This window comes from Rhinolophus sinicus, chromosome 14 (genome assembly GCF_057876585.1).
Source record: "Rhinolophus sinicus isolate RSI-liver-muscle chromosome 14, RSI-T2T, whole genome shotgun sequence".
In the NCBI taxonomy this organism is placed as follows: Eukaryota; Metazoa; Chordata; class Mammalia; order Chiroptera; family Rhinolophidae; genus Rhinolophus; species Rhinolophus sinicus.
Genome location: NC_142514.1, coordinates 141,479,129 through 141,497,929, shown reverse-complemented (window position 1 = coordinate 141,497,929; position 18,801 = coordinate 141,479,129). Strand labels below are relative to the sequence as shown.

At 49.9% G+C, this 18,801-nt stretch overlaps 3 protein-coding genes across 16 annotated transcripts in view; 2 read left to right on the top strand and 1 right to left on the bottom strand.

Annotated features, from left to right (window-relative positions):
• The window catches only part of RNF121 (ring finger protein 121), a 74,239-nt gene extending 64,055 nt beyond the window's left edge, over window positions 1–10,184 (top strand). The window contains exons 7-9 of the mRNA XM_019744313.3: window positions 6,540–6,673; window positions 7,275–7,376; window positions 8,943–10,184. Of these exons, the coding sequence (XP_019599872.2) occupies window positions 6,540–6,673; window positions 7,275–7,376; window positions 8,943–9,063 (357 nt within the window). The 3' untranslated portion in view covers window positions 9,064–10,184. The remainder of the gene's footprint in view (window positions 1–6,539; window positions 6,674–7,274; window positions 7,377–8,942) is intronic.
• Window positions 10,185–10,329: 145 nt separating this feature from the next.
• IL18BP (interleukin 18 binding protein) lies at window positions 10,330–14,932 on the top strand. 5 transcript variants are annotated; one of them, XM_074335838.2, is made up of 6 exons: window positions 10,330–11,475; window positions 11,679–11,857; window positions 12,575–12,655; window positions 13,032–13,238; window positions 13,913–14,002; window positions 14,080–14,932. In XM_074335838.2, exons 1-6 carry the CDS (start codon window positions 11,390–11,392, stop codon window positions 14,136–14,138), a joined length of 702 nt encoding a protein of 233 aa, XP_074191939.1. In that variant the 5' UTR covers window positions 10,330–11,389; the 3' UTR covers window positions 14,139–14,932. The 5 variants fall into 5 exon arrangements, with proteins under 5 accessions (XP_074191939.1, XP_074191938.1, XP_074191940.1 ...); XM_074335837.2 differs by having other exon boundaries at window positions 13,879–14,002; XM_074335840.2 differs by having other exon boundaries at window positions 11,376–11,475; window positions 11,671–11,857; window positions 13,879–14,002.
• A 2,303-nt stretch (window positions 14,933–17,235) lies between these two features.
• The window catches only part of NUMA1 (nuclear mitotic apparatus protein 1), a 68,447-nt gene continuing 66,881 nt past the window's right edge, over window positions 17,236–18,801 (bottom strand). For all 10 annotated transcript variants that reach the window (XM_019744301.3, XM_019744307.3, XM_019744302.3 and 7 more), the window contains 3 exons: window positions 18,574–18,690; window positions 18,260–18,481; window positions 17,236–17,920 (listed from right to left, as the gene is read on the bottom strand). In XM_019744301.3, coding sequence (XP_019599860.3) covers window positions 17,909–17,920; window positions 18,260–18,481; window positions 18,574–18,690 — 351 coding nt within the window. In that variant the 3' untranslated portion in view covers window positions 17,236–17,908. The remainder of the gene's footprint in view (window positions 17,921–18,259; window positions 18,482–18,573; window positions 18,691–18,801) is intronic.

The window sequence follows — 18,801 nt, the reverse complement described above, 5'->3', positions numbered from 1 at the left end:
TAGGAGGGTTTCTTGTTAGGGCTGAGAGTGCCTCACATACCAGCTCTTGCCCCCTCATATTCTCCTTTATTTGATGGGGTCTTACTAGTTACTCCACCACTCCATGCTCATTCTTTAATAGTCTGGCCCAAAGATAAACCCACGCACTTCCCTGTGCCTCTTAGCACAAGAACAAAAGGATCAAAAAATCACATCAGACTTTATTAAAGATTTGAGGATGGTAGCAGGAAAATAAAGCATGAGTCCCTGACTGAGGTTAGTCTGACTTATCGGGCTACCTGCTTTCCAGGGCTTCCAGGCCATGCATCAGCTAAACCTCAGCCTACCTCTGTGTAGTTGGTATGATCTCGGCACCCACCACCTAGACTCCCCATCTAGACAGCTATTTCCTGAATGTCTAGACCTAGAGACTGTGTTCCTGACAAAAATAATGCTACGCCCTCCCCTATACCTCAGCCCAGCCTTCGGAATCTTAGTGTCTTACCTGAGGACCTACCTCTCCCTTAGGTAACTGGCGCTGAGAACGGCTCTCCCTTCAGAGGAGTCACTCAGTATCTAACTCCTGTTCAATGGAATGTGACCTTGCTGACCCTAACTATACACAAGCAGTTTGCTGTGTCCCACGTCCCCAGGGCAGGGAGTGGGTCACCAGGAGTTCATTCATTCATTCATTGTTTCCCATAGCAGATATTGCTGAGACCTAGTGTGGGCCTTCTGCTAGAGCTCAATATGCAACAGATTAGACCAGGCAGAGATATGGGACAAGGGGCTCCACCAGGGGGTAAAGGAATAAATTGCGCTGCCTTTACAGTTCTTTCCAACTCTGAGAATTCCAGGACTCGCTTATTTCTGCCGGTCTTTGGTCAAGTGGACTTCGGTCTGTTCAGGAACAGCTGGGCCCCTGCGCCACGGCCGCCTGAATTTCAATAAAATCCATGGCCTTGAAGCCAGAATCTGATCAGTGCTTTGGGGGAAGCAATTTGAGGAAGCCAGGAAACTTCAGCCTTCCATGCGTTCATTGGCCAACTCGTTCATTTATTTATTCAAGCAACAGTTGTTACCAACCATCTACAGTGTACCAAGTACAGTCTTCACTAGCATATGCTACCGCCCAAGTCAGTTTTTAAAATTGTGGTGAAATACACATGACATAAAATTTACCATCACAACCAATTTTAAGTGCATGATTCAGTGGCATTAAGTACACTTACATTGTTTTGCAACCATCACCACCATCCATCCATAGAACGTCATTTTGCAGAACTGAAGCTCTGTACCCATTAAACAGTAACTCTCAATTTCCCCTCCCCCCAGCCCCTGGCAACCACCATTCTACTTTCTGTCTCTGAATTTGACCACTCTTGGTACCTCATATGAGTGTATTCATATAATATTTGACCGTCAGGACTGGTTTTTTTACTTAGCATAATGTCCTCAAGCTTCATCCGTGTTGTAGCATGTCTCAGAATTTTCTTCCTTTTAAGGCTTCATAGTATTCCACTGCATGTACATGTCACATTTTCAGTCCTGGTAATTTTTCATAGTCTGTCCATTCTGTGGTCGCAGCTTCTATCCCAGAGAGTCATAGTTGATGTTGGAGCTGCTCTGCCTACCAGGTCAGGAACTGGTCTGATTCATCGCTTGGTCCCCCTCTCACAGTGACTTGACATAAAAAGATCTGTAATTTATTAATGTCAGCATTCTTAGAAATGAAACCGAGAAGTTTTAGAAGTATATCAGCAAGCATTCTCAATTCCTTTTCACTGTTTTACACTTCTGTTTAATGTAGAGCAGCTCTTTGTTTTGCCTCACGTGGAGAAATTTGTAATGTGAACCAAAGTAAACTCTCTTCTTTCCTTCAGTCAAGAGAACCTTGGATGATGTTTCTTTTCCAGCTGGTCACTATGAGGTCGTAAGCTTGTGACAGCCAGTCAGTACAGTTCCCATTCATACTCAAAAGTTGTGTAGGGGTGGGTTGGGTGAAGGGTGGAAGATTGTGAAATAAACCTATTTTGGGGGCTTCTTTAGGCAAGGCAGTAACACGCTGTTCATGCTACATTGGGCAAGTGTCCCTCCTCACCCTTTCTACCTTCTGAACAAGTTCCTGTGTCCCAGATTTACCTCCTAGATCGTCAGCGGCCCTAGATAACGTCAGGACAGGAGTAGCTGCCCATTTATTTGGCTTAAAGTAGTAGAAGGAGCTAGGGGGTTAGAGTCAAACAGATCTGGTTTCATTCTAATCCACTTTTAATGAGCAAATTATTTTACCTCTCTGATCTTGTTTTCTTCGCTGTAGTACTAATATTACCACACTTGTAGAATTGTAAGAAACTAATGGGTTAGTGTAAAAGCCCATGGCTAACTCTCAGTAGATGATGGCGATAGCTATCATTTATCAAGTACCTGCTATACAGTACTGCTATGCTACAAAATGGCAGTTTTAGACCTGGAGCACAGACGCCCTCCAGGATTTGCCTTTGTATCTTCTTCAGACCCAACAAACACACAGAGCAAGACACAAAACAGGCAAACCATCATTCACGAGGAAATGCCAGTTCTCTCTTGATGCTTTCCTATAGTCTGAAGTCATCTTCAGATCGCTCTGTGACATGGAATCTCCTCTTCTGTAACCCGGAGAAATGGGTGTTTCATTTAGTTTTTCAACAAGTATTGCTCACAGTATCTGCCTCAACTCAACTAGCCCCTGCTCAGCTGTGCCACCAGCTCTCTGGCCTCAGGCAAGGCTCTTTTCCTCCTTGAGCCTCAGTCGCCATCTCTCCCCCTGTCCACGGGGTCGAACTAGAAGAGCTCACAAGGCTTTCATGGCACAAGTTTTCTGTGATGTTCAGTGGTGTGGAATGGAACTCATCATTCCTGAGCATCTCCCTGCACCTACTATATGCCAGCTCCTGTGCCGGGGTTTTCCATGTTTCCTCAGTGAGTGTTCGCAGTGCAATGTGAGCCCAGAGGTAGTCTGCCCGTCCTCAGAAGGAGAAATCTTACTATGTTTATCTGGAGAGCTTACTCTCCCCTTTAAGTAACCCCTGTTTTAAACCTTTTCTACTCTCAAACCTCTTACACCCCTTCCCTCTGTCCCTTCATCCTCAACTGATGACCTTGCCTCCTATTTACCTGAGAACCTAGAAATCAAACAGAAGTTCCCACAATTTCTTGACACCGTACCTACAGATCTTCATACGTTTGTACCCATCTTCTCCTCCCTCCCTCCAGTTACAGTGGAGTAAATGTCCTTTCTCCCATCAAAGGCCAGCCCTGCCTACACTCTGGGTTCCGTCCCTTCCTGCCTTCCCAGGGACCCTGTGCTGTTGACTTCTCTTTCTCACCTGTGACTTCAACTTCTCCCTCTCTCCTGGGCTCTTCCCATTAACCTTTTATGCATTTCCCCCCCAAAAAAATACGCTTTTTCTGACCCACTTTCTCTTCCAGCTACTGACTCATTTCCTGATTCTAATCTGGCCTTGGTTTATACCCTTCTGGCATGACTTAGCTCACTAGTGACTCAGTGCCACTAATTCTGATCTCGACTGTCTTCAGCACAGTTGACTCAGCCTTCCTTGAAAAGCCTTGCCCCCCTTGGTTTTTATGTCATTACCCTGTCCCTGTTTCTTTTTGTCTCACATTTTCTGTCTCCTCTGCTAACTTTTCCTTCCCTTAAAATGTTACTGTTCCTCCGAGCTCAAACTTAAGTCATCTTCTCTTCTCTTTCCCCAGATAATTTCCCTTTTAACATGGCTTCCAGATCTCTAATCCAAGACTTTTCTCTTTTATTATTCAGCTATCTGTTTGGCATCACCAGTCTGTCTACTTCTATCAGTATTTACTGCCATCAGATTAGCCTAAACCATCACCTTAGCACAGGCCTCCATCTATTGCCTTTAAAGAATTATAATTGTCTCTTAGCTGGTCTCTCTGAACCCACTTTGCCATTATCTCCAATCCATTTTTCACATAGAAGACACAGTGATCTTTTAAAAATTTGAGTCCAGGGCCGGCCCGGTGGCTCAGGCGGTTAGAGCTCCATGCTCCTGACCCCGAGGGCTGCTGGTTCGATTCCCACAAGGGCCAGTGGGCTCTTAACCACAAGGTTGCCGGTTCAATTCCTTGAGTCCCACAGGGGATGGTGGGCTCTGCCCCCTGCAACTAAGGTTGAACATGGCACCTTGAGCTGAGCTGCCTCCCGGATAGCTCAGTTGTTGGTTGGAGTGCGGGCTCTCAACCACCAGGTTGCCAATTCAATTCCTCGACTCCCCTAAGGGATGGTGGGCTGTGCCCCCTGCAGCTAAGATTGAACACGGCACCTTGAGCTGAGCTGCCGCTGAGCTCCCCGATGGCTCAGTTGGTTGGAGCGCATCCTCTCAACCACAAGGTTGCCGGTTCGACTCAACTCCCACAAGGGATGGTGGGCTGCGCCCCCTGCAACTAGCAACGGGCAACTGGACCTGGAACTCAGCTGTGCCCTCCACAACTAAGACTAAAAGGACGACAACTTGACTTGGAAAAAGGTCCTAGAAGTACACACACTGTTCCCCTATAAAGTCCTGTTCCCCTTCCCCCAATAAAAAAATCTAAAAAAAAAAGAAATTTGAGTCTAGTTATGTTACTCCTTACTTAAATAAAACCCTTAGATGACTTCCCATTTCAAGTCCAAAGTTTTTTGCAAGTCTCACTTCTTTCTTCTTTCTCAAACCTCTGTAGCCACATTAAGCTCCTTTCAGTTTCTCAAGTACACCAAGCTCCAGGGGCCTGCGTCAGGTCCTCTTCATCTCTAACTCCGGCTGTCCTTTACCTCAGTGTAAAATATCACTCAGAGAAGCCTTCTCGAATGGCCTAGGCTTAGTTAGCGACCACTTTCATTGCAATGTTCTTTCATAGCCCCTTTAATGCCTTTTTAATAATTCTTGTTTTAGCGTTTTTAATAATTAGTTCTATTTTATGTACATAACATTTATTTATTTATTTATTTATTTATTTATTTATTTATTTATTTATTTATTTATATTTATTTATTTATTGGGGAACAGTGTGTTTCTCCAGGGCCCATCAGCTTCAAGTCATTGTCCTTTAATCTAGTTGTGGAGGACAGTTCCAAGTCCAGTCACCGTTTCCAATCTTAGTTGCAGGGGGCCCAGCCACCATCCCATGCAGGAATTAAACCGGCAACCTTCTTGAGAGCTCACGCCCTAACCAACTGAGCCATCCGGCCGCCCCTCTGGCAACTCAGTAGCAGCTCGTTGTCTTCAATCTAGTTGTGGAGGGCGCAGCTCACTGGCCCATGTGGGAATGAAGTGGCAACCCTGTTCAGAGCTCACTCTCTAACCAACTGAGCCATTCGGCTGCCCTGTACTATATTTTTATTGTGGTAAAATATATGTAACATAAAATTTGCCATTTTAGCCATTTTAAGTGTACAATTTAGTGCATTAATTACATTCACAGTGCTGTGCAACTATCACCACTACCTAGTTCCAATTTTTCACCCAAACAGAAACTCTACCCATTAAACAATAACCTCCCATTCCCTCCCTCTGACCCGTGGCTGCCTCTAATCTACTTTCTCTCTCTATCAATTTGCCTGTTCTAGATATTTTATATAAATGGGATAATACAACATTTGTCCTTTAGTGTCTGCTTCTTTCGCTTTCATAATGTTTTCAATGCATGTTGTTGTATGTATTAGAACTTCATATTTTAATGACTGAATAATATTCCATTCTGTGAATACTCCACATTTTGTTCATCCATCCATCTGTTGATGGACACTTGGGTTATTTCCACCTTTTGGCTGTTATGAATAACGCTGCTATGAGCATTGGTGTATGAGTGTGTGTTTAGCCCATTTTCTTTTGGGGGGGTATATACCTAAGAATGGAATTGCTGTGTCATGTAGTGATTCCGTGTTTAACTTTTAGAAGAATTGCCAAGCTCTTTGCTTCTTGAATTATAAATAACACTTAAATGAATATCTGTATGCATGAAGCTTTTTTGACATTTGTACTTATTTCTTTAAATTCCTTGAAGTGAATTTAAAGGGTGTGAGCGTTTGAGATACCACGCCACATGCTGCCCAAAAGGATTAAACCTCTTGCTGCTGCCACAAGTGTCTGAGAATGCCCTTGTCACCAAAACAACATTGCACCAGAAATTTCCCTTTTGCATCTTAGATAAGAGATGTTTCTGTGTCTTATGAAACCATAGTCTGGCCACAGAGTGTCTTACCTGACATGCTCTTGGCCACCAGCCTTGAGTCCTTTTCGCTCTCATTCTCCTTGTCCCTGACGCTGACCCTGCCGTTTTCAGGTCTTATTGATCTGACTTCCCAACCCATCTCTGGTCCGTCCCTTTCTCCCCATTTGCCCAGCAGGGATGCAGTCAGTTTGGCATATAAAGATGTTCTCTACCTCTGTCCTACCCCTGCCACTTTGCCTTCTCTCCAGAAGACCTAAGGCGTCTGTAGTAGCTTCCCACTTGGGCTGATTCTCATGTCTTTGCTGTCTCTTCCTTGTGCTCTTCTCTCCCAGTTCTACAGCGAGTCGGGCATGCCTACCAAGCACCTGTCGGACAGCGTGTGTGCCGTGTGCGGGCAGCAGATCTTTGTGGATGTCAGTGAAGAGGGCATCATCGAGAACACTTACAGGCTGTCCTGCAATCACGTGTATCCTGCCTGGAGCTTCCGGGTCACATGCGCACTCCAGTCAGGGAGGGGAGGAACATGCTGTCCTGACCTCTGTGGGAGAATAACAAGAGGGTAGACATTTGGGTGATAGTTCCTGTTAGAGAAGCCAACACTCCGGAGCGGAAACCACAGCCTCGTCCAGTCTTTCCCACAGATGGGAGACACTCCTGTATAAACAGTGTTTATAGCCTGGCTGGATCAGAAAGGAGCCTGCACTAGCCCCCCAAGATTAGATGGGGGACAGGGGAAGAGCATCCTCTAACCGGGCCCCTCAGTTTCAGAAGCAAATCCCCGTGAATAGCACTTGTGATATGTACTTAGCTTCCATTCTGTGTCATATATTATATTATCCCCATTTGTCCCCATAATAGCCCTGTAAGGTAGAGCTCATTAGTCTCACTTCACAACTGAGGAAACTGGTTCAGAGAGAAGGGACTTGCCCAAGATTATGCAGCTGATAAGAGGTGAAGCCAGGCTTTGAGCCTTTCTCCAGAGCTAGTGCATGGGCATCTTGAAGACTGGCACAGAGCTGGCGTGCCACCCTGGCTGCCCACCATTTCCCTTGACCAGTGGCTCTCAGATTCCACGAGTTCTGCATCCGCGGCTGGTGCATTGTGGGAAAGAAGCAGACGTGTCCCTACTGCAAAGAGAAGGTAGACCTCAAGAGGATGTTCAGCAACCCGTATCCTTTGGGTTCTTGTTGGGAGTGGGCAGGGAAGAAAGCACTGCCATTGTGAACCTGCATTTAGGTCCTCCTGGGCCCTCCCTCCTGACCCCAGCCTGGTACATGCTCACCATTCTATGTGGCCTCAGGTCCAGGAAAGTCGGGGATGGAACATGGGGCAGGACTAGCAGCTCAGCTTCTCATCATAGTTCTGCTAGGTTGGTGCAAAAGTAACTGCGGTTTAGAAGGTTAGAAACAATTGCAAAAATCGCAATTACTTTTGCACCAACCTAATAGATCTCTTAAGTGTAAATTGGTAGTATTGTGTTTCCCCGAAAATAATACCTTCTCCAAAAATAAGCCCCAGTTAAGATTGTCAGCCAGACGGATGCATTTAGTACATTATGACGATGTTTTAGAAGAAGATGACATGACTGTATCTGAATAAATGTAGATTGTTGTACATGAAAAAAATAAGACATCCCCTGAAAATAAGCCCTAATGGAGCAAAAATTAATATAAGATCTGATCTTATTTTCAGGGAAACACGGTTGTAGCAGCTACCACTTCCTGCTTGCTTACTGTGTTCTTGGCACTGTGTTAAGTGCTTTATTCATATTAATCTCATTTGATTCTCTCGCAGCTTTATGACGTGGGTAGTATTATCCTCATTTTATAGCATCCTCCTTCCTCCTCCCAGCTTTCTCTCTGTGCCAGGGTTCCCTGTCCCCTGGAGATTAACCCTTTTAAGATTTCTTGCTTGTTCTTCCAGGGACGAGTTTAGGAACAGTTAAGTAACTCAGTGGTCACGCTGATGCTTCGGGCTTCTGTTAGTTCTCAGGGACTGGGCCAGGCTGCTTTTTCTGCTGCCTTTGGAGAGGTTCCCCCTCAGTCTCAGGAGGTTCAAGCTGTGCTTTCCCCAGAGCTGGAATCCCAGGCTCCTTCTCCAGATGTCTTGCCCAGCACGTAGCTGTAAAGCGAAAGGAAAGGAACTCATCTCCGGAGCCGCTTGGTCGCCGTAGGGCCTGGTGCTTAGTGCCCCAGCTCGGGATTCATTAGCGCCTCTGCCAGGGGTTATCCTGTGACTAGCCTCTTGTTCCCTTCTGCCTCTGTCCCTAGCCTCAACCTCTTCCTTGACCTGAAAACCTTTCATACTGGACATTACAAGAACCTTTGGGGTTACCTTATTTCACTCCCAGCTTCCCTATAGCCATTGTCACAGATATGTTTACGGCAGTCTCCGGTTGTTCTCTCCCACACTGGAGCCCCGTCTTAGAGAAGGAGGTACATGGGAGGCCCTCTGCGCATGCTATTCATGGAGAACTTAGTTTTACCCCTCTACCCCTGTCTTCTTCACTGGTCCCCTCTGTTTTCATTCCCCCATTCTCTTTAGCCCTTTATTCCAACATGGGAAGACTGGATGAGGCTTTCTAGAAAGCAACTGCCTTTCCTTGTAGGCTGATTCTGTGGAGTAGCTGGAAAGCGTGGGCAGTTCTTGGGAGGACGTGGGCAAACCTTGTGGCCTATCCCCTGGACCAGCCTTCGCAGCTCTAACACAGCCTCTTTTCGTTAACATACTGCCAGCTGGGAGAGGCCTCACGTCATGTACGGGCAACTGCTGGACTGGCTTCGATACTTGGTAGCCTGGCAGCCTGTCATCATTGGCCTGGTACAAGGCATCAACTACATCCTGGGCCTGGAGTAGTTGGGCAGAAGAGCATCCACCCACCTTGGACCTCAGGGCACTCTCCTTCCTGCCCTTCAAGACCTCCTGGGTGGGAAAGACTCAAAGGGGCACTTGGGCCACTCAGGACCCCTCCGGCTGTGTCCGGGTGGGGAGGGATATGATGGCGAGCTAGCCAGTGGGGCTGTCAGCAGTGGGGGCTTTTTAAAAGAAAACTATTTTGATGAATATATTTAAAAACCTTTTTTATTGTGGAGCATAGGAATTGCCCCAACTCCTCCAGGCTTCGCCCTCCCTGCTTGAGCAGGGCAGGAGCAGAGCCACAACCTTTTTTGGTTTAAAGGAGCCTTCTCACCCCTGGCTGGGGGCCTCAGCCCCACGCCCTCCTGTTTCCTCCCTCTGTGGGGCGCATGCCTGGTGCACTCAGTGTGGACGAGCTGAAGCACTCGACTGGCACCACAGATGGGCACTGAGGAGTGAGTGGTGTCCTGCCTCCCGTCTGGGACACGGGATATTTTGTCTGACTCTGTCTTCCCCTATCCAGGAGCCGTGGGCTGGTTCAGGGAAGTGGAACCCTGTGGCTTTTCCAGCAAGGGAAGCCTTGGGACCTCAGATCGCACTGAGGATTTGTTTGGGGGCAGCCAGAAGCAGCAGGAGCCTGGGTGACTGGCCCCAGGAACGCTGCCAGCAGCAGTGATTAGGGCCCTGTGAGCCCGGAAGTGGTGACGTGCCAAAGGCCCCGTCACTTCCTTCCCTGAAAGCCCCAGTGAAGCTGTATACGTGAATCTGTGTGTATCGGCGCAGTCCCTGCGACAGATGGGAGACTGCTCCATTATCGGTGTTTCCCTGAAGCTGGCATGGGATTCCCAGCCCAGGGAATGTCCATACGTCAGTAAGCCTCGTGGGTTCGTGGATCCTGCCTGGGCCTGGCGGGTGGGGGAGGGGGAGGCCCAGGGGAGGGAGGCCTCAGCCCTGGTCCTAGGAGTTTTGAAGGAAGTAGGAGGGCAAACATGGCCTTTCTGCACTGGGCTCCTAGGGAATATGGCCCAGCTGGGCCTGCCCCTTCAAGGGCAGCAAGAACCAAGCTGGACCTTGTCACTCCGTTCTGAATAAAGCTCCATGAGCTGGGTTGGAAAGCTGAACATCATCTTGCTTTTCTTCTTCCCACCTCCTTCCCTGGGTCCCTGGAGGTGCCTGCCATGGCTAACTTTTGCCACTCCCATTTGAGAGCTGGGGCCCTGGGTGATTGGCCCTGCTCAGCATCCCTAGAGATGGTGGAATGCTGGGCTCCTGACCTGGCAGATGGGGCCCTGGGGCATCCCTGGGGGACTGTCCTCACCGCCTGAGGCCAGTGTCCTGCCCCACCCCTTCTCATGGGCCATTTTCAGCTTTGACTCTTACCCAGCCGTGGCTTCCCATGGTCCCACACTGCTCAGGCCCATCCTCAGAGTGGAATGGGGACTAGTTGAAGGTTCCAGGGATCATCTTTTCATTTTTGTCCCCCCAACCCCCACACTAGGCTCATGTGACAAGCTGAGACCAGGCTGTCCAAGGCTCTCTTGTCATATTTCACCAATCCTGAGTCCTATGACCTCCCAGTGGCCCAACTTTGCTCTTTGTGACACTCAGGTAGAATCCTGTCTCCTCTCCCTCCCATCCCCCACGGCCCCCAAAGGACTGTATCTCTCAGGGCTCCAGACGGCCTTGCCTCCTGACCTAACTGCAGGAATGACTAAGGAAGTTTCCCTGTGTCCTGCAGCCTAGGAGCTCAGGAGGTAGGGGCGGAAAATGTCAAGTAGAGCCCTGGAAAAGATGTGATTTTGTCTCTTGTGACTAAATGAGGAATATGAGTCTGGTTTTTACACACACACACACACCTCGGGATTGCAGCACGTGGGTTCTGACACATCCTGTAAACCCCGTTGCACGCCCTGGCCTTCCCAGCTCTCTCCTCTTCCTAATCACAAAACCACAAACTTCAGACATCAGGGCTTGTCCTTCACACGTGATAAACGCATGCATTGGATCCCCGTCCTGCTCTTTCTGCTTCCATGACCCTGGCATTGAGGCCTCCTTCAGTTTTGCGTCCCAGGTGCCTCACTTGCTGCACCATGGTCCTGGCCTTGCCACACCCCTAGCTCCACTTGTCCCATCAGCGACCCGACTGCTGTTTTTATATAGCTCCGTTGCTGGAGCCAGTGCTGGGTTACTCCCTCTCTTCCCTGGGAAGTGCCCACACCTCCTTTTAGGACCAGCGTTCCAGCTCGTGTTCCAAGGTTGGCTCTGAGAGTTTCCTGCAGACAATGCCAGAAAGTACTCTCAGCGCAGTTCCTGTAGTGTGGCTCATATGGGGCCAGACACAGCTGAACTGAGCCGTGGAGCTCCGAGAAGGGATTCTGAAAACCAGGGCTCTTCAGGCTTCTTGGGATCCAGGTAGGGGGAATTTGGACTTCCTGGTGAAGCTAGACGTGTAGCTGTGGCCCAGGGCCTGGGATGAGAGTAGTGAGAAGGGCTCGTGGTGGTGATGGATAGGGGTTGGCTTGGTTTTGGGGGCCCAGAAAGACTAGGATGTGAATGGGCTGGTGTAACATTGAACATGAAATGGTCAACGTGATCCAACAACTTGAGGTCCACAGTGCCTGGGACAGTTGTCCCCTGGGATGTCAGTGTGGTTGTGGAAGAGCAAGCAGACCTGCCCGTATAGAAGCAAAGGCCAGGCTCCGAAGAGCAGAGGTGGGCACTGAAGTCCTGACCCTTTGCTGGGATGGAAGAATTGATCTGGGAGAGACTCGTTCATTCACAACACCCTGGAAAGGTGAGGAGAAGGGTAGATTAAAGACCACAATCTGATACCTGCTGTGAGGAGGGGCGTGTGGGATATAGCAGGATGCTTCCTGGCCACTGTAAACTTTGGCTCAAGAAGAGCCACACAGTGTTCAGGAACCTTGAGAACTGTGCCCAGACGGCTATAACGTGTGTGCCTATGTTAGTGGCCTAGCGTCTTGCTTTGGATTCCTTGGTTAGAATAAAAGTGAGAGTGAAATAGGGTGAGGGGACCGTGCTTTCCCAGGACTCACTCTACCCTGCCCTTCCCAGACCGGTTATGGCAGTGAAGAGCTTTGTCTCCCTTTGTGACTAGGCAAGTCCCTGGCCCCTCTTTGGGCCTCAGTTTCTCCATTCCTACAATGAAAGGGTTAGGTTGGACTAATAACTGGCATATTGTTGGTAATAAGAGCTCAGGGTGGGAAAAGACTGCCCATAAATGATCCTGCAGCTTTTTTTCTAAGTGCTGAAGAGCTTTATTCGCTGCTGGATGAGTTTTGAGGGGTTTTGTTTTTTCTGTGTTTTTTTTTTTAAACTAGGAGTTTTCAATTGGGACAGATGGGCAGGAGCAACAGAACAAAGAGCAATGCCTCGCAGTCCACTGACTGTTCAGACCTAGGGGAGAGGTTGTGAAGTCTATGGGAAGGGGCATGTGGCCTATGAGAGTGAAGTAGTTTACTCACTGTTCTCCTCCTCCGCCTCCCCAAAGAGGAAGTTGTCGCATATATAGAGCCACGCACGCCAGCTCCTGACACAGACATCATGACCATGAGACAGAACTGGACACCAGGTGGGACCTGGGACTGTGCAAGGCAGGGGGAGGGGGGAGAAGGGGGGGTGGGGTCTGAACAGAATGGAGCGGTGTGGATGCCCTGCGCCTTAGCCCCCAGAAGATTCCACCCCACTGTATGGTGTTGCTTTCAGCCTCCCTACAGGTGCTGTGCTTCTGGCTCATTCCGAAGTCTCCTTGTGCTCCATTCAAAAAGGGCCAAGAGGCGGGGGCTAAGGGTCTATCTGGTCTTCTGATTCCCTGAGCAGAGCCCAGGAGTTTCTGGGCCAGAGCTATGCCCGGGTAGCAATGCCCTCTCTAGCCAATACCCAGGCCGGGTGCTGAGCGTTCCCAAGCCGACCAACAGCCGCTGATCTCTGTGACTGTCCTTCCTCAGACCCCAGGCCTTTGTGGGTCCTGTTCCTGTGTGCCCACTTCGTCTTCCATTTGGCCAGAGCCGTACCTACACCTCAGGTCACCACAGTTGCCACTGCCTCGGCTGGGACTACAAAGGATCTCTACTCCTCCCGGCCCCCGACGCTCCCAACAGTTAAGCAGTGCCCAGCATTGGAGGTGACCTGGCCAGAAGTGAAAATCCGATTAAGTAAGGAGCAATTCTGATGGGAGCCCAGGAGGGCACAGTGTCGGAAGGAGGGCGTGGGCACATAGGGTCCAAGGGTAGGGTTGACTCCTGAACATACGTGCGCCCCCCCCCCCCCTTCTGCCATGTAGCTCACCACCGACCAGGGCACCATGGCTGAGCACCCAGCATCATGAGTGTGGGTGCAGGCCCAGCTCCCAAGACGCTCCCTATCAAATGGGATGGAGAGAATTCAGACATGAGGAATGGCCAGAGGATGCCCAGAGCCTTGGCTGCAGTGTGCCCTATGGCCCAGCCCCTCGTCCCAGTGGCCCCCCTGGGGGGCAGTGGCCTGCTGGTGCTGCCTCCTTGGCTGGGACTCGTAGAGTCACCAAAGCTGGGCACCAGATCAGGTCATCCTGAAGAAACAAGCTCAGGAGTCGTCACCTGAACCAAGGATCTCTCCCCAAATTCCTCTTGCTCAGCATGGGCCTCCCTGGTAGACAGCCGTACTTCCCCTTTAAGACTTTCCCACCTGGGTGGAGAGCCCAGCAGCACTCCCGGCTCCTGGGTCACAGGCACTAAGGAGCTGGGCAGGGTGCCTCAGAATGGCAGTGGGAAGGGTCTGCTCTACAGAAGGGCTGACGGCTGCATGTGTCCCTAGATGGAACGCTGACCTTGTCCTGTACCGCCTGCAGCCGCTTCCCCCACTTCAGCATCCTCTACTGGCTGGGCAATGGTTCCTTCATCGAGCACCTCCCAGGCCGGCTGCGGGAGGGCAGCACCAGGTGAGGGGCGAGGTGGTGAGGCGGCAGGGGTGGCCTCCTACTGCGGGGGTCTCATGGCCTTTCCTTCTCTGCTGCAGGCGGGAGCGCAGGGGCGCCAGCACCCAGCTGTGGAGAGCCTTGGTGCTGGAGGAGCTGAGCCCTGCCCTGCGCAGCACCAACTTCTCCTGTGTTTTTGCGGATCCTGAGTACACTGTCTTGCATCACGTTGTCCTAGCCCAGCTGTGACGAACCCAAGGGAAGGTTTCTAGGGACCGGAGGAGCTCTGCTGCAATGTGGGGAGGAAAGGGTAGGCTCCTCCCAGGGCAGCCTCCAGCTAATGAGCACCATTCCTCCAAGTCCCCAAGCCTGAGTGGAAACTAAACAGAGCTCAGGGCTCAGGCAGCGGTGGCATGGCCTAGGGGAACTGACGAGATGTCCCTCCCCCTTTGGCCCTGGGCCGTGTCTGCCTTCACTTTCCCCAGGCTGGGCTGAGGACAGCCATATCCCCTACTCAGGGAGCCCTCCAGAGGGTCCCCTCTGCCTCCCCATCCTGACGGGAGAATTCTGACGCCTGGAGGAACGCCACCTCTTCATTTCAGTCTTGGCTTTCAGCTCAGGCCACATTCTGCCTCCCACCTAATGTTGTTTGTACGAGGCATACCGTGTTTTACTGCACTTCACAGATAGTCCTTTCTTTTTTCACAAACTGTAGGTGGGGGCAACCCTGCATCAAGTTAGTCCATCAGTGCCATTTCCCAACAGCATTTGCTTACTTCATGTCTCTTTGTCACATTTTGGTAATTCTCGTAATATTTCAAACTTTCCTCATTATTGTATTTGTTACGGTGATCTGTGATCTTTGATGTTACTATTGTAATTGTTTTGGGGTGCCATGAACCGTGCCCATATAAGATGGTGAACTTAATCGATAAATGTGTGTTCTGACTGCTCCATGGACCAACCAGTCTCCATTTCTCTCCCTCTCCTCTCTATTCGACAATATTGAAACTAGGCCAATTAATAACCCTACAGTGGCCTCTAAGTGTTCTAGTGAAAGGACTTTCACTTTAAAGTGTCTCTCACTTTAAATCAAAAGCTAGAAATGATTCTGCTTCGTGAGGAAGGCGTGTCCAAAGCCAAGATAGGCCGCAAGGTACGCCTCGAGCGCCAAAACAGTCGAGTAGTGAATGCAAAGGAAAAAGAAATTAAAAGTGCTACCCCAGTGAACACACAAATGACAAGAAAACGAAACAGCCTTATTGCTGACATGGAAGAAATTTCAGTGGTCTGGATAGAAGACAAAACCAGCCATCACATTCCCTTAAGCCAAAGCCTGATCCAGAGCAAGGCCGTAACTCGCTTCAGTTCTATGAAGGCTGAGAGGTGAGGAAGCTGCAGAGAAGAAAAGTGTGAAGCTAGCAGAGGTTGGTTCTTGAGATTTAAAGAAAAACATAAAAATGCAAGGTGTGAAGCAGCAAGTGCTGGGGAACAAGCTGCAGCAAGTTCTCCAGAAGAACTAAGATAATTAACGAAGGTGGCTACAGTAAACAACAGATTTTCAATGTAGATGAAATAGCCTTCTATTGGGAGGTGCTGTCCAGGATTCTCATAGAGACGTCAGTGGCTTTAATGCTTCACAGGACAGGCTGGCTGTCTTCTTAGGGCCTAGTGTTATCATTCTGAAAATCCTAGGGCCCTTAAGAAGTATGCTAAATCTACTCTGCCTATGCTCTATAAATGGAACAAAAGCTGGATGCCAGCACATCTGTTTACAACATGATTCACTGAGTATTTTTAGGCCATTGTTGGGAACTATTGCTCAGGGGGAAAAAGATTCAAAATATTATTGCTTATTGACAAGTACCTGGTCACCGAAAAGCTCTAATGAAGATGTACAAGATTGTTTTCATGCCTGCTAACACTATATCCATTTTGCAACCCTTGGATCAGGAGTAATTTCAACTTTCAAGTCTTACTGGTTAAGAAACACATTTTATAGCTGCCATAGAGTGATTCCTCTGATGGCTCTGGCAAAGTAAATTAAAACCCTCTGGAAAGGAGGTGCCATTAAGAACATTCGTGATTCATGGAAAGAGGTCAAAATATCACCACTAACGGGTTTGGAAGGTTTCCAACCCTCATGGATGACTTAGAGGGGTTCAAGACTTCAGTAGAGGAAGTAACCGCAGATGTGGTGGCAATAGGACTAGAACTAGAATTAGAAGTGGAGCCTGAAGATGTGACTGAATTGCTGAATCTCATGAAACTTTAATGGATGAGGACTTGCTTCTTATAGATGAGCAAAGTGGTTTCTTGAGATGGAATCTACTCCTGGTGGATGCTGTGAAGATTGTTGAAATAACAAGAGCTTTAGGATATTACATAAACTTAGTTCATAAAGCAGCGACAGGGTTTGAGAGGATTGACTCCAATTTTAAAGAAGTTCTACTGTGGGTAAAATGCTGTCAGACATCATTGCGTGCTGTAGAGAGATCATTTGTGAGAGGAGAATCAATGTGGCCAACTTCATTTTAGGAAACTGTCACAGCCACCCCAACCTTCAGCAACCACCACCCTGATCAGTCAGCAGCCACCAACATCAAGGCAAGACCCTCCGCCAGCAAAACGATTACGACTTGGTAAAGGCTCAGATGATGGTTGGCATTTTTCAGTAATATTATTTTTTCATGAAGGTATGTACGTTGTTTTAGACATAATGCTATCGTACACTTAATATACTACAGTACTGTATAAACAACTTTTATGCGCACTGGGAAACCAAAAACTTCACGGCTCATTGCAGTCGTCTGGAAGTGAACCGGCAATGTCTCTCTAAGCTATAGCGTGGGTTTGTTTTCCTCAATGGGAAGGGATGGGGGCAGAGGCTGCTTCTGAGTCACAGCTCTGTGGATCAGAAGGGCCCACAATGGGCATTCATAGTGATTTTTCAATGGAGGCATGCTGATACCTCATTTAGGCCATCCTTCGGTTCACAGAACTTGGCCTGGTCCAGGAGGGACTGCCACTCAGAAGCTATAGCAAAACTAGATTCGGAGGACACAGGCCCTCAAAAATGGGACAGCCCATAATGCTCCTTGAGCAGAGGCCAGAAATGGAATGTGAGAAGATCCTATGGCCACAGAAAGGCCAGGAGAAGGGACTTGAAAGAAGGTAGGAGATCTAGGCAGGAACAAAGGTATGCTCTAAAGAGCCCTGAGTTCCCTTTTCACACATAGATGAAGGTAGCTCAGTAGTCAAGGGAGAAAAATAGACTTTATTTACAAGTAATAACATTTAGAAAAGACCCTGGCCCTTAAAAACCTTCCCAGAACTCCAAATCCCACCCCAGCACAAGTCTGGGGAACGTGGGGGATGAGCTGCCGCTGAAAGGCTGCCCTCACTCGGGCCGTCTGTCCTGGAAAAGCATCCTCTGGGCAACTGTGCCCGTGGGCGGATGGGAGCACGGGGTGGGGGTGGGGGTACTCCCACTAGGTCAACGCCCAGGCCTGGACTTGAAGAGCTAGGGCCCCTGCTAGGCCCAGCCACCAGGAGCAGCAGGAACCAGGGCCTGCTCCTTCAATGGTCCCTTCTAGATCCAGAGGCTGAGAGAACTGGCTGGGCCCAGGACCCAGCCACCCAAAGCCAGCCTCAAATCTGCTTGTGATAGACAAGTGACTGCTCTGTGAAAACATCAGGAGGCAAGGTAGAGAGGAGCCAGACTGCCCAGGCTCCAGGCCAACTCAGGAACTTCTCTTCCCCTGGTGAAGGTCCAGATACCAGGCCAAGGTGTGGGCAGGCATCACTGTCTCTAGGGGTTTGGCCACTGTTGGCCTGGGAGCTGAAGGAAGGCACTGAGAGGGACAGGAGAAGGACCAGGCAAGGTCAGCATTGGGGACACAGGTGGGGCCACTCACCGGTACTGGCCCTTTAGTGCTTCGCCTGAAAGAGAGAGAGACAGTCACTTGGCTGGATGGGACCTGTGATGCCAGCCTGCACCAGCTGGCTCGGGAAGACCTCTTCCTGCCATTGCACACCCCAATTAGGTCCCCTGAGGGTGTGGCCTTAGACACATCTACCTTCAGGTTACCAGCTGCTGGCTGTGTGTAAGCAGCTGGGGTGCTGTCAGTAGGAATGGAGTTGTGTGTCTCCTCCGTACGGGGACACCTGCTCTTAGCCCCACCGTCTAGCACCTAGCTCAGCCCTGCCCTGGAGCCTGCCTCACACGGGTCTGGGGGTGCCCATGCTCCCACCTGCCCCCTTCCCTCTCAGTGCTTCCACCTTGCCCTTGGCCCGAGGGGTGGCAGTGGCCGCAGCGATGGCAGCAGCAGTGGCAGCGCTGGCTGTGGTGGTGGCGATGCGAGGAGAGCGGCGCATTCCACTGCGGGTGTTGGGGGAGCCCTTGGGCAGGGCTTTCTTTGCGGCCCCCCTCCGCAGAAGGCTATTCCCAAGCTTCTTGGGCGTGTTGAGGATGCTGAAGGCCATGGACTGGCGGCGGTCAGCCTGTGGGGAGGGGCCGTCAGACTGGGCACTCCACCGCTGCCCTCCCAGGCCACCCTGCGGCTCTGGTGCCCCCCCTTCTGCCCCCGACTAACCTGTTTACCAACAGCTGGAGCTGCTTTCTTCTGGGCCTCCGTGGTGCTCTGTCTGCGCCCCTCATGTCGATCCCGGGGTGTCATGGGGCGTGGGAAACAGCTGGTAGGCTTCTTAGACTATGGGGAAGAGGCCAATTAGGTCAATAGCGGCAAGAAGACTTCACATCCAAAGCCGAGGGTCTCGAGAGCTCAGTAGCCCTTGCAAGTCAACTTATCCAACCAGCAGCA

Coding starts and splice junctions, on each gene's coding strand:
- IL18BP (XM_074335837.2), top strand. CDS start 11,390: ATGGGGCCAGACACAGCTGAACTGAGCCGTGGAGCTCCGAGAAGGGAT. Junction 11,476..11,678: donor TCAGGCTTCTTGGGATCCAG/GTAGGGGGAATT, acceptor TGAGGTCCACAG/TGCCTGGGACAGTTGTCCCC. Junction 12,656..13,031: donor GAGACAGAACTGGACACCAG/GTGGGACCTGGG, acceptor GTCCTTCCTCAG/ACCCCAGGCCTTTGTGGGTC.